This window comes from Lepus europaeus, chromosome 17 (genome assembly GCF_033115175.1).
Source record: "Lepus europaeus isolate LE1 chromosome 17, mLepTim1.pri, whole genome shotgun sequence".
NCBI classification, from domain to species: Eukaryota; Metazoa; Chordata; class Mammalia; order Lagomorpha; family Leporidae; genus Lepus; species Lepus europaeus.
In genome coordinates, this window is record NC_084843.1 from 13424137 (window position 1) to 13435949 (window position 11813).

General features: G+C 54.8%; 2 protein-coding genes across 3 annotated transcripts in view; both read left to right on the forward strand.

The window, feature by feature from the left end:
- The window catches only part of HSPA12A (heat shock protein family A (Hsp70) member 12A), a 67513-nt gene extending 62965 nt beyond the window's left edge, over positions 1-4548 (forward strand). For both annotated transcript variants that reach the window (XM_062214726.1, XM_062214727.1), the window contains one exon: positions 654-4548. In XM_062214726.1, coding sequence (XP_062070710.1) covers positions 654-1291 — 638 coding nt within the window. In that variant the 3' untranslated portion in view covers positions 1292-4548. The remainder of the gene's footprint in view (positions 1-653) is intronic.
- Positions 4549-7016: 2468 nt separating this feature from the next.
- Positions 7017-11606, forward strand: SPMIP5 (sperm microtubule inner protein 5). The gene is made up of 5 exons (XM_062213859.1): positions 7017-7071; positions 8908-9126; positions 10605-10791; positions 11248-11345; positions 11494-11606. The coding sequence occupies exons 1-5, from the start codon at positions 7017-7019 to the stop codon at positions 11604-11606; spliced, it is 672 nt and encodes a 223-aa protein (XP_062069843.1).
- Positions 11607-11813: the final 207 nt, after the last annotated feature.

Below are 11813 nucleotides of genomic sequence, written 5' to 3' on the forward strand. Positions count from 1 at the left end.
CCAAGCCCCTCCTCCACTTCCCACCCCTCACCTCCCAATCAGACTCCCTAGGGATGGGATGGGATTTTTATGAAGACCAAAGGGTACGATTTATAACAGCCTGCCTTGATGTCCTCAACTGGAACACAGGTTCGGAGAGCTTTAGGCATGTTCACTTAGGCATAACCAATTCTGCTTTAAAATGATCACCACCTCGCTGTGAAAACGGGTTTAAAGTTTTAACAAAGCAGCAGGGCTGGCTTTGTTGATTCCGGGGCATATTGATGTGCGAACTTTCTACAGAAGACCAGCTCCACTGGTTAAGACACCTGTGTCCTGTATCAAACTGCCTGGGTTCCATGCCCAGCTGTGCCGCTGATTCCACTTCTCGCTAATGCATACCGTGGGAGGCAGCAGGTGATGGCTGCCACTAGGTAGGAGACCTGGATTGAGCTCCAGCAGGGGCCTGTTGGATGGGAGCTCTTGCTGTCCATCTCTCAATTAAATAACAATAAAAAAAGAGCAGCTCCTGGAGAATTCTCTTCAGTGAGCTCGGATGTCGCCAGCTCTGCAGGTGGCCCAGGTGGTTTCTGTCCACTCCCCACCGGCTCGGGCAGCCCACAGCTCCCGTGGCTTTCTCTGACGCGACGTTCTGCCTTCCTCTTCCTTTTCAGGGGATCTGTTTCAGAAGCCCGAGGTGTCCACGGTCAAGTTCCTCTTCCTGGTGGGTGGCTTTGCTGAGGCACCGCTGCTGCAGCAGGCGGTGCAGGCTGCCTTCGGTGACAAGTGCCGGATCATCATCCCCCAGGACGTGGGCCTCACCATCCTCAAGGGTGCCGTCCTCTTCGGCCTGGACCCCGCAGTGATCAAGGTGCGCCGGTCCCCGCTCACCTACGGGGTGGGCGTGCTGAACCGCTACGTGGAGGGCAAGCACCCGCCCGAGAAGCTGCTGGTGAAAGACGGCACGCGCTGGTGCACCGACGTCTTCGACAAGTTCATCTCGGCAGACCAGTCGGTGGCCCTGGGCGAGCTGGTCAAGCGAAGCTACACCCCCGCCAAGCCCTCGCAGCTGGTCATCGTCATCAACATCTACAGTGCCGAGCACGACAGCGTCAGCTTCATCACCGACCCCGGGGTGAAGAAGTGCGGCACACTCCGCCTGGATCTCACGGGTACCAGCGGTGCGGCGGTGCCCGCCCGGAGGGAAATCCAGACCCTCATGCAGTTCGGGGACACCGAGATTAAGGCCACGGCCGTTGATATAGCCACCTCAAAGAGTGTCAAAGTAGGGATCGACTTCTTAAATTACTAACCGCCCCTCCCTGCTGCCTGCCCCCTTGGACTCAACTCATCTGCATCCGCTGACCTTAGCCTTGACCGTCCTGTCCCTGACCTTGACCCCTTGCCATCGTCTGCCCAAATTTCATCAGGGAAGCTGAGAACAACCAGGGCCAGGAACAAGGAGGGATTTCTGAGTCACCGGAGTCAGGACAACGGCCAAAAGTGGAAGTTGAGGTTTGGGAATAGGAAATTTCAGGACCCTAGGAGAGCAGCTCGTGTCCATAGCGACAGAGTGGAGGGAGGACCCACCGCGTGACAAGGCGACCGGCGCCTGTTCGCAGCAGCTGCCGTCCACACATCGCTGCTGAGCCGAACTCCGGCGGAAGCCCTGTGGCATCTTCCTAGGTTTCAAGGGAGATCTCTGAGCCAGGGGGAGATCTTTATCTGGGACTTTCGTTTTGTCCTTAATGTTTTTTGGATGGCAGTCAACACAGAATGCCACCCATCTGCAGCTAATTTCTTTTCATCGTGGTGGGATCAGAAGTGGTGATTCAGTGGGAACTTGGCGCGATGGTAGCTGGTGGGAGAAGACAGCCTACACAGGGCACTATTTTAGGTTCTCATAGAATTTAAATTCCAAGGCAGCTTAGCAAAGGAAAACTGCAGCCTTGGCTCCCCCGCTGGGACTGCCATGAGTGGGAGCGCGCACTTCAGCTTTTCAGCAGGTGGAAACTTGCTCTGATGTTCAGGAGTTACTGACATATCCCAAATTATATTCATCCCCCTCCTCCATGGGGGATTTATTCCAAGACCTCCCACTCCATCCCCTCGAAGTGGGTGCCTGCAAACTGTGCCTAGTACTGAATTCTAGCTACAGGGGTCTTCCAAAAGTTTGCAGGAAATGGAATTAAAAGATAATGCAAATTTTCCATGAAATCCTGGAAGTCCTCGTCATAAAATATGTATGTCTTTTTCCTATCTATACATACACATGATAAAAGTTTAATTTATAAATTAGGCACAGCAAAAGCTTAAAACAATAATAATAAAGTGGAATAATTACATTAATTAATGTAATGAATAATTACATTAATCACCTAGGGTTCCCTTTGGAAGAGAGCTGACCCGTGGTGAGTGACACCCTAGTCCACTGTCTGAGTGAGTGAGCTGCCTCCCTACCCCCTGCCTTGGGGGTGGCGCTTTCAACTGTTCTGGGAAGGGCCTGGGAGGAAAAGATTTCAGGGGAGAAGAACTAAGAACGGGGCTGACCCCTGGTGGGCTCTGTTCTCTCCTGTTTTCTCCAACATCAGGAACCAACTAAGAAAGAAAGAATCAAGAATCTGACTCACAGCCCATCTGATCTGTTCAAAGCTGTGCTTTCCACCTGCTGGAATTCATTCCAATTTTAAATCACGGGATGCACCTGATTGGATAGAGGAGGGAACCGACTTCGAATGGGAGTTGGACCCACAGGCCATTAGCATAGCAGGCAGATTTTCAATCACGTTTCAGATTTCATTTTAACGCTTCTGTCTTCTTCGCCTCACTTGCAGCAGAATTCCAGCTAGAACAGAAAACACCAACAGCCACAGAACTAGGCAGTCTGGTCCCATGACGTCCAGGCAGGGTTCCACAGCCGGGGACAAAGCCTTTGCTCTCGTCCCCTTGCCGCCTGCTGTGCTTCACAAGCTGTCTCAAGGGTCTCTCTTTGGGGCTGGCAGCCATGTTCGTCTACAAAGAAGACTTTTCAGCTTAGTTCTGAGTAACAGAATTTTATGTACATACAATGCCAGAATCTTGTACAGAATCTTTATTTCTACTGTGTTGCTTTTCTTGTTTAAAAATAACGCTCTTTGATTGTCGCTGTGGACCTTGCTATCCCCAATTTTGCTATCCCTTCATTGTGCTCATGAATCATCAATTTATGCTGATGCCTAACTAGGGACTATGTGCGCGAGATGGAGCAGCCTACACAGGGTGGGGACCCTCTGAGTCCGTGCGGCCCCTGGATGATGGTGTTGTCAGACCCTTGCCCACACACATCCTTCCCAGAGGCCTATAGCTTGTATTTAAAGCATTACCTATCAATCCTCCTGTCCAGACTTGGAGAACAGAAGAGTACAGTTCTGTGCGGGAGCACCTATAAAACACTTTACAACCTGTGGGGCTGTCAAGCTTCCTTCTAAGGCAAAGCAGTCACTATACAGGCAAAACGTGGTGTCCTCTGTGTGACGATTGTAATTTTCCAAAGCCAAAGGAAGAAGTGTGCATGAACCCAGCTTTTCTGCTGGGTTAGGTGTAACCGAGAGTAATGTTGTCAATCCCCCTTCTTCTTCTCCTTTTTTTTTTTTTTTTTTTTTGCTGATGTAAAGCCTTTCCTGCCTTGCATTAATGATGTCTCCTCGTCTACTATTGCTCTTCGATGAGCTGCTAGATATCTGCAGTGTTGGCAAACAGATGATGGACAGGGGGTGACAATTTAATTAGACTTCCTCCTGGCCCCAGAGATGCAGCCTGAGTGGCTAAAACTCTTTCAATGAGATCTCCAAAGCCACTCCCACCCCTAGAAATATTCTAGAATAAGGACACTGGACAAGTACACTTGGACACATTTCCTAACCTTAGAACACTTCTAGAAGGCCTGTTGTCTTGACTCGTTTCTCGATTGTCCCTGGCGTATTATCTGATGGTCACGCTTCTTGGAAGCAGAACTGTCAGGGATTTCTTTTGTAACTTCCCTTTTTGTACACAGCAGGCAGCAATACATGCTGAACGGCAGGACAGGTTACAGACAGGACAGGGGAGAGGAGGCGCCAGATGGGTGTGTCTGCGGAGTGAGGGCTGAGGGGAGTCCGGATCACAGAGCCTGCCCCACCCTTAGGATGTTATCTAGACCAAGTTTAGCTTTTAGAGCCCAAGTCTGGTTAAGTGCCAGGGTAGCCATGAATTGCATGCACTGCTATAAGCAGGAGTCCAATGCACTATTAGCTGGAGCTCGAATTTCACATTGTAGCGATGTAATAGCTGTGATGAAGCTGTGGGTGCCTGTATGCTGGGAACTGGCCCACGGGGGTGACGAGCCTAACACTGGTGGTCATCGTGTCACCTACACTGCCCATCTGCTTGAAATAGGAAACATTTATCCTACAAATCTCAGCCACTGGGGTCTTGTGCACTACAAGAAAAACCCAAACGTCACAACCTTTGCAGCGGTTCACAACTTGACGGGATTGTATCTACAAACTCTTGGCTTCACCGATGTCTAATAAAGCAAAACTCTGGATCTCACCGAGCAGGACTGCTTTGTCTCCGTCCGGGGTCTGTGAGCTCAGCAATGCTCCGGCTGTTGCCCACCGCCTGTTCCACCAGTCTGGGCTGCAGCTGGTTCCTCCGTATTGTAAGCTTTAACAGTCACGCCAACACCAGCTCTGCCTTCATTCGCGGGGAGCCAAAGCGTCAGGGGTGGCCGCAGAGCCCGGTGTGCCCCGCAAGTTGGAAGAAAGTGTTCTAGCCAGAGAGAAAGCCCTCGGGGACCCCTGACAGCGCCGCTGCACCCACATTTTGAAAATGCGGAAGGCCTGCACAGTGCCCTGCCCTCTGGCGTCCTCGCTGGCACAGGAAGCTGCACCTGGAGCCACACCAGGGTCACCCTCCGCAGCTGGCTCTAGAAGCTTCTGCCGGGCCTGAGGCGGGCTCCGAGGACTCTTAGTGGGGCAGGGAAGGCGCTGGCTCCATCGGTCCCCATCTGAGGTTGAGCTTCCTTAGAGCGGAGACAGGAAGGCCGGGGCGTGCCGGGTAAACACCCAGCCCAAGCCTCAGCGCCCCCAGGCAGCGGGCAGAGCGGCCGCTGCGGGCGGTCCCCTCCCTGCGCGCTTCACCCTGGACATCCCGGGGAGTTTCACCCCAGCGAGACACAGGCGCGGCCCCCTCTGCTCCCAGAAAACGTGATCCTTAGGGAGAAGCCCGGCGAGGTTCCGCAGCGGCCCTGCACCTGCCCGGCGCACCTGCACCGGGACAGCGAGGCCTGGGCGCCGAGGCCTGGGCGCCGCTGCTGAGCCCAGGAAGCGCCCTTCGGCTGCCTGTCGCCCCCTGCCGGCCCCTCACACAGCCGGGACTTTGGGCCCGGCTCGGCGGCGTCTACACGGGCAAGAAGGCACCTGTGACCTAGAGCCCTGCTCGCATAGCCCCCGCTGTGGGGGGCGGCTTGGGGCAAATGCCTGAACCGCACGCCTTGCTGGGAGCTCCCCCAAACTCCTCCGTTTCACTCTCTTTCCCCAGCCGGACCTGTCCAGGCCGGTCCCGGACAGGGCCTGTGGGGAGGAAGGAGACAGAGGCGACGCTGGACGGGCGGGGTGGGGAGACGCCCGGGTGTGTGCCCCGCCTGCCCCGTGGAGTGAGCGCACAAAGGCCCGGCTGCGGGCTGCCCGGGCTGCCCGCGAGGACCCAGCTGGCCTCCACCCAGGCTGCCCCAGGTGAGCACAGCGCTGGCTGGCCCTGCCCCGCCCTCTCCCTCGGGACACCTCGCCAAGCTCCCCCCCGCCCGCCTCCTCCAGGCTGGCACTCAGCACCGCACTTCAGGGCCGTATTTCCTGCTCCTCAGAGTTCGGAAGTCCTGTGTTCATCCTTGTTCACTCCGGATTTCTCTAGCGAGGGTCCCAGCTTGTCTGTGCCTTACTTACCTCTGACCTGGGGATGCTGTGGGTGCTTAGTGACCTATAAATGCCCCTTGCTTCTGTCCCCATCTGCAGTGGGACTGTTGAGAGGGTCAAGCAATGCGTTGAAGACAGTTCTTGGTGGACAGGTGGGTTCACAGCCAGGTCTGTGGGACCTCACTGTGCTTAGCCTGGTGGGGACAGGGCTGTGTCACAGCTGCGGCCTCCCCTGCACCTGAAGCCCCTTAACCTGGTCTTGGAGGTGTCGTGCTCAAGAGATGAACCTGACCGATGACCCTGATCACAGGGTAGCACGGGGCGGCATCCGCGGAATCTGAGGCAGGCCCTGGCCCGTTTGGCAGGGACCACTGCACTGCCTGCGGAGGAGGGAGGGTCTTGCTCTAGAGAGAGCATCCACATAAATAGGTGCTGTAACAGAGCCCCACCTCTGCTCACCCACCCTGGGCTCCATGCCGGTCCCTACAGGAGTTCCCGCAGAAGCAAATACTACTGCTGCCACGGATTCCCCCCGGGGGTGTGGGTGCCTCGTCTCTCTTCTCCCCAGGTTCATGAGCCTCACACGGGGGCTCCTGGGTCTTGCTCTTTGTGTTCCTGACCTCTGTCACATTCTATGGCCATGGTATGTGTGTAGCTTATGGTTGTTGGGTGGGTGGATGGATGGATGGATGGATGGGTGGGTGACTGGTTGCATGGATGGCTAGATTGATGTGTGGCTGGAGTGATGGATGGTTGGTTGCATAGATGGATAGATTGATGGATGGCTGGATTGACGGATGGATGGACTGACGGATGTATGGATGGAAGGTTGGATGAATGGGAGAGACCTGCTGTGGAGGAAACTGTGGTCTGCAGATCTGTTATCAGGGTAACGTGAAAGGCAGTTTGGGGCCAGGACGTTGGTTTGTAGCTGCAGCCAGCTGTGTCTGCCAGCTTTGGGTAAGATGGTGGTGCTGCTTCTCAGTCCAAGCCCTGGCAAGGTCTTTCCTCCACTCTGGGCTCTTGCAGACATGAGTCAGTCCTAAAGGCAGAGACTCTGATGAGACCGTTTCATCCCCCCGTCTCTTCTTAACAGAGAGCGCAACCATGGAGTCTTCTAGGACCTTCATGAGAAAGCTGCCAATCACACCCGGCTACAGTGGTGAGTGCAGATAAGCCTGGCAGGAGAGCCGCAGCCTTTCCCCGTGTCCAGGCCTGCCTGGCTGACTGGGCCCACGCAGGTGCTCTCGTGTTTGAGACACGTGGAGGGTGCTCCGTGACTGCAGACACCTGAGAGCTGAGTTCTGATCAGTAGAGAGAGAACTTGGGCCAGATCGTCCCCGCTGTGGCCTGGTAGGCAGGAAGCGCTGAAGGCCTGGTGGATGTGTTTGGACAAGGACAGACAGAAGGCTTTGACGACGAGCACAGTAACTAAGCTGGGGCTCTGTCCTTCCCAGGTGGGGCGCTCTCAGTCCCCGCCAGAGGCTGTCCCTACGTTGTCATTCTTCCCTGTGGTCCCTGCAAGGAGGGTGGCCGAGTGCCCTGATTCTCCCAGGGCTGTGCTGGTGTTAGTGCTGAGAAGTCTCGCATCAGGGAGACCCTTCAGTGCCCGGCCAACCAAAAAAGTTGTTTGCTCTACGTCCTCCAACTTCTGGGCTGCTGTCAACTTACAAAGTCACCTCCCTGTTGGTGGCAAACCCAGCGGTCCCCGTGGACACTCTGCTCTCACACACTGTATGTCGGGTGCTTGGGTTAGTCCCAGCCTCGGCCTGGCCTCCTGGCTGGTTAAGAGAGCAGGACTTGGGCCCTGATGAGCTTCAGTTCTCCACCTGCTCACTCCGCAATTGTAAGGGGGGGGGGGGGGATGGAGAAGATTCTGGAACGCGGGTGTAGTCATTTTCTAGGATGGCTGTAACCAATCACCACCAACTGGGTGCTTTAAAGCGACAGCAGTTTCTTCTGGCACAGTCGTGCAGGCTGGAAGTCTACAGTGAAGGGTGGGGTGTGTTTCCAGGCGTGCACATATACAATATCCACAGAGCAGGCCCTGGTGATGGGGAAGGGACTGTGGCCACACCCCTGGGGTTCTGTGGCCTCCTCCACGACAGTGGGGCTGTCTTGATTGCCCAGGGGCTGAGGCGGTGCTGTGGCGGCCCCGGGGACCTGCAGCAACATCAGGATCAGCCTAGGAAGCCGATTCCCTGGGGGCCAGGGCTGGTTGATCGCAGGGGTCAGCGGGAGCGTGGCTGCTTTCAGCCCTGAAGCCGGGTTTCCCCCTAATGTGCTGAGCTGTATTTACTTTGCAGTTTAAAAGCAAGTTCTTAACCAGTTTTCCTCATTTGTTCTCTTTAAAAGTGGCTTTATTGTGACAATATTATAGTACTTAGGATTCCGCATCGAGTTTAAACAAATAGTTGTGCTTTCCCCGTAATGATTGTAATGATTATATGTTATTTGGTGGGAAATGGGGAAAAATTGTTCCAGGGGAGGGTCTTACAGATAATGAATTTACCTTTTTGTGTCTCTGCTTTTAATAAGCCTGCAATTTTCTGATGGTCTGGCAGGAAAGATCCCAAATTACACTTGGGAAGTGTCAAGGAAAATAAGCTTTCTCTCTCTAAAACGATGAATAATTTCAGTGGCTTCTCAGGTTATCATTTTGGCCCATTAAATGCTTTCCCCACTTAGGGTGCAGGCAGGCGTCAGGGGCTTGGCTAGCAAAGAACAGGTAGCTGTCCTCTCCATTGGTGAAATGCGCCTTCCCTCCCCAGCCCCAAGGTCATTTCTTCTCGGCCTTGGGAGGGCTCAGCCAAGTGGAAGCCACAGCGCTGATTGTGCTAATGGCCTTTGGGAAAATGCAGCATTGCTGGCCCCAGGGGGTGGGCTGACACTCAGGGCAGTTTCAACGGATTCTGAACCCCCCCACCCCCCCCACCCCCACCCCTACCCCCACCCCCCCCCACCCCGGTCAAGGCTGTGACTCCGGCTGCTTTTGCAGGCTTCGTGCCATTCATTAGCTGCCAGGGAGGCTCCAGCGAGGAAGATGTGGGCCACTGCCTGAAGACCTTCCAGGAGAGCACGCGCAGATACAAAGCCCGGCTGGAGGAGCTTCGCTGCTTGGTGGCCACTGCTCCTACACTGAAGCCTGTGTGCTCCGAGGAGACGGTCCAGCGGGCCGTGCACGAGTACTACCGGAAGTACCACCCCTTGAGTCTGGGTATGGGCTCCCCTCCCCAGCTCCCCGCTTCTCCTTGCTTCTAAGCACAGACCCCAGCAGCAGCTGAAGTTGCGAGTCCCCAGGCCTCCGTGCAACATGCAAAGGCTCAGTCCCTTATGTCCCTTCCTTACTTCCTCCCTCCCATCCTCCATTTCTTCCTTCTTTCCTTCCCTCGTCTCTTCCTTCCCTTCTTCCTTCCAAAATTTGAGAGACAGAGAGACAGACAGAGAGAGGAGACAGAGAAGGCTCCAGAAGCCAGGAGCCAGGGCCTGGAAACTCAATCCATGTGGGTGGCAGGAACCCAATTACTTAGGCATTGCTGCTGCCCCTCAGAGCCTGTACCAGCAGGAAGTCAGAATCAGGAGTGGGAGCTGGGTGTCAAACCCAGACACTCCTACCGGGGCCACGGATGACTTAACCGCTGACTTCGCTGCTTGGCCGAATGTCTGCCCCGGGCCGGGCACTCCTGTTTCGCTGACCATCACTGCACACCCACACGGCCCAGACTGAGTCCCAGCCTAGAGATGAGGGCAATGAGGCCTTCGTTTGGCAGAGGTCAGGTGCTGACATCAGGCCTTTTTGTTTTTAATTTTTTTTTTTTATTTGACAGAGTTAGACAGTGAGAGACAGAAAGACAGAGAGACAGGTCTTCCTTCTGTTGGTTCACTCCCCAAATGGCCACTACGGCCAGTGCTGCGCCGATCCGAAGCCAGGAGCCAGGTGCTTCTTCCTGGTCTCCCACGCGGATGCAGGCGCCCAAGCACCTGGGCCATCCTCCACTACCTTCCCAGGCCACAGCAGAGCGCTGGACTGGAAAAGGAGCAGCCAGGACCAGAACCCGGCGCCCATATGGGATGCTGGCGCCGCAGGCAGAGGATTAACCAAGTGAGCCATGGCGCCGGCCCCCCAGGCCTGGGTTTGAATTAGGCTCCTAGCTGAGCAGGAGGGGATTCACAACGAACAACAACCACAACAACTGATGACACAACCCAGGCCGAGTCATTGCTGTGATTCCTACAGCAACTGCAGGAAGGAGTCGGGGTGGCGACACCTGCCCAAGGTCACCCAGGCAGCCAGAGTCAGGTTTGCAGTGCTGAGTCTGGCCTCTCTCCTAACCAGCAGGCTGCTCTGAGTTCCTCCCGTCACAGCGGGAGGTCTGAAGCTTTGTGATTCCCCTGACAAAGGGGCTTGGGACTCACACTAGGCTGGAGTCCTGGCCCTGCCACCTTGTGGCTATGGGTGGCTGGCATTGGCCCAGTCTCTCTTACCCTTCTCCAGGTCTCAGTCTCCTCCCGAGTGGAGGGAGTGTTGGGACGGACCTCTTACAGTCTGTGAGTGAGTTAGAGGGGATACTCTGTATCCGCGTCAGTCACCAAGCCGTGTCCTGTGCTGTACCTCCTCTGGGCTGACTGCTGGGGTGCCAGCTACCCATGTGGCTTTCCCAGGGAAGCATGGTGTCTTTTTTTTTTTTTTTACAGAATGCAAATACATCAAGAAGCCTCCTGAGGAGCCACCCATCCCCGGCTGGGCAGGCTACCTGCCTAGAGCCAGGGTCACTGAATTTGGCTGTGCCACGAGGTACACTGTCATGGCCAGAAACTGCTACAGGGACTTCCTGAACATCACAGAGCAGGCCAAGAGGACACGTCTGAAGCCATACGAAGTGTAAGTATGTCTTGGCTCATAACCACAGACAGCAAGGTCCAGGGAAGAGAGCGGCCATGGGCTGAGGTTGACCAGATGCCCCATCCTAGCACCAACTTGTTTGTGCCTGGTTTGTTGTAGGGAAGTTGTGACTGTAGGGCCTTCCCACAGCCACCCTCTGCCTCCCCAGCAGCCTGCTGGTTTGTAGGGAGGGGCTGGGAGTGAAAACCAAGGCGGGAGGGTCCATCTTGGCAGCAGCCTGGGGGTCAAGGGTGCTGAGGGAGGGTAATGTCAGAGGACACCAAGACACTGCATAATGAAGCTCTTGGGGCCTCAACTTTGCTCTTCTGTAAAATGGGAATACATTATAAGGATTAGAAAGAAACATGCCATGCTCGCCCAGGACCAGCATGTGTTATGTTTGTTCTTATTTTTATCATTAATGAAAGGAGTAATTCTATGACTTTTGCTCTTTAGAACTTACGGAGTCAGCACCCCACAGCTTCCTGCTCCTTCTCCAAAAGTGTTGATTCACGAAGGGCTGCTGCCCAAATACCCGGATTTCTCTGTCCCAGGTATGGAAGTCTTTCTCCCCTTCCTTTCTCTGTTTTTTTTTTTTTTTTTTTTTTTTTTTTTTTATAAGGGGATGAGATGTTTGCAATGGCCTCTCTGCTTGCACCTGGGCCACGTGCCTGCAACTCATGCAAACGGTTTGTCTTCCAGATGGAATCTGCCCTGCCCTGCAAAGACCATTGATGGAGGACCCCAGCACCCTGGGCCCGTGTGGCTGTGCTCAGAGGCCAGACCTGTGGTGCAACGAGAAGTTTTCTCTATAGCCACTGTCCTCAGCAAGCTATGCACAAAGCTAGGTGTGAGAGGAGAACTTTGGGGCCAGGGCTCAAAAGCCTGCTGTCGTCACATCAAAACCAGCCCATACCCTCATGGATGATCAGAACTTTAATAGCGAGAACTCTCTTAGTACCACCTGCATCCGAGTGGTTGGCAGGAGCCCGGCGTTCGCGGGGAAGACCGTGGATTGTCAC

Coding starts and splice junctions, on each gene's coding strand:
- SPMIP5 (XM_062213859.1), top strand. CDS start 7,017: ATGGAGTCTTCTAGGACCTTCATGAGAAAGCTGCCAATCACACCCGGC. Junction 9,127..10,604: donor GTACCACCCCTTGAGTCTGG/GTATGGGCTCCC, acceptor TTTTTTTTACAG/AATGCAAATACATCAAGAAG. Junction 10,792..11,247: donor CGTCTGAAGCCATACGAAGT/GTAAGTATGTCT, acceptor TTTGCTCTTTAG/AACTTACGGAGTCAGCACCC.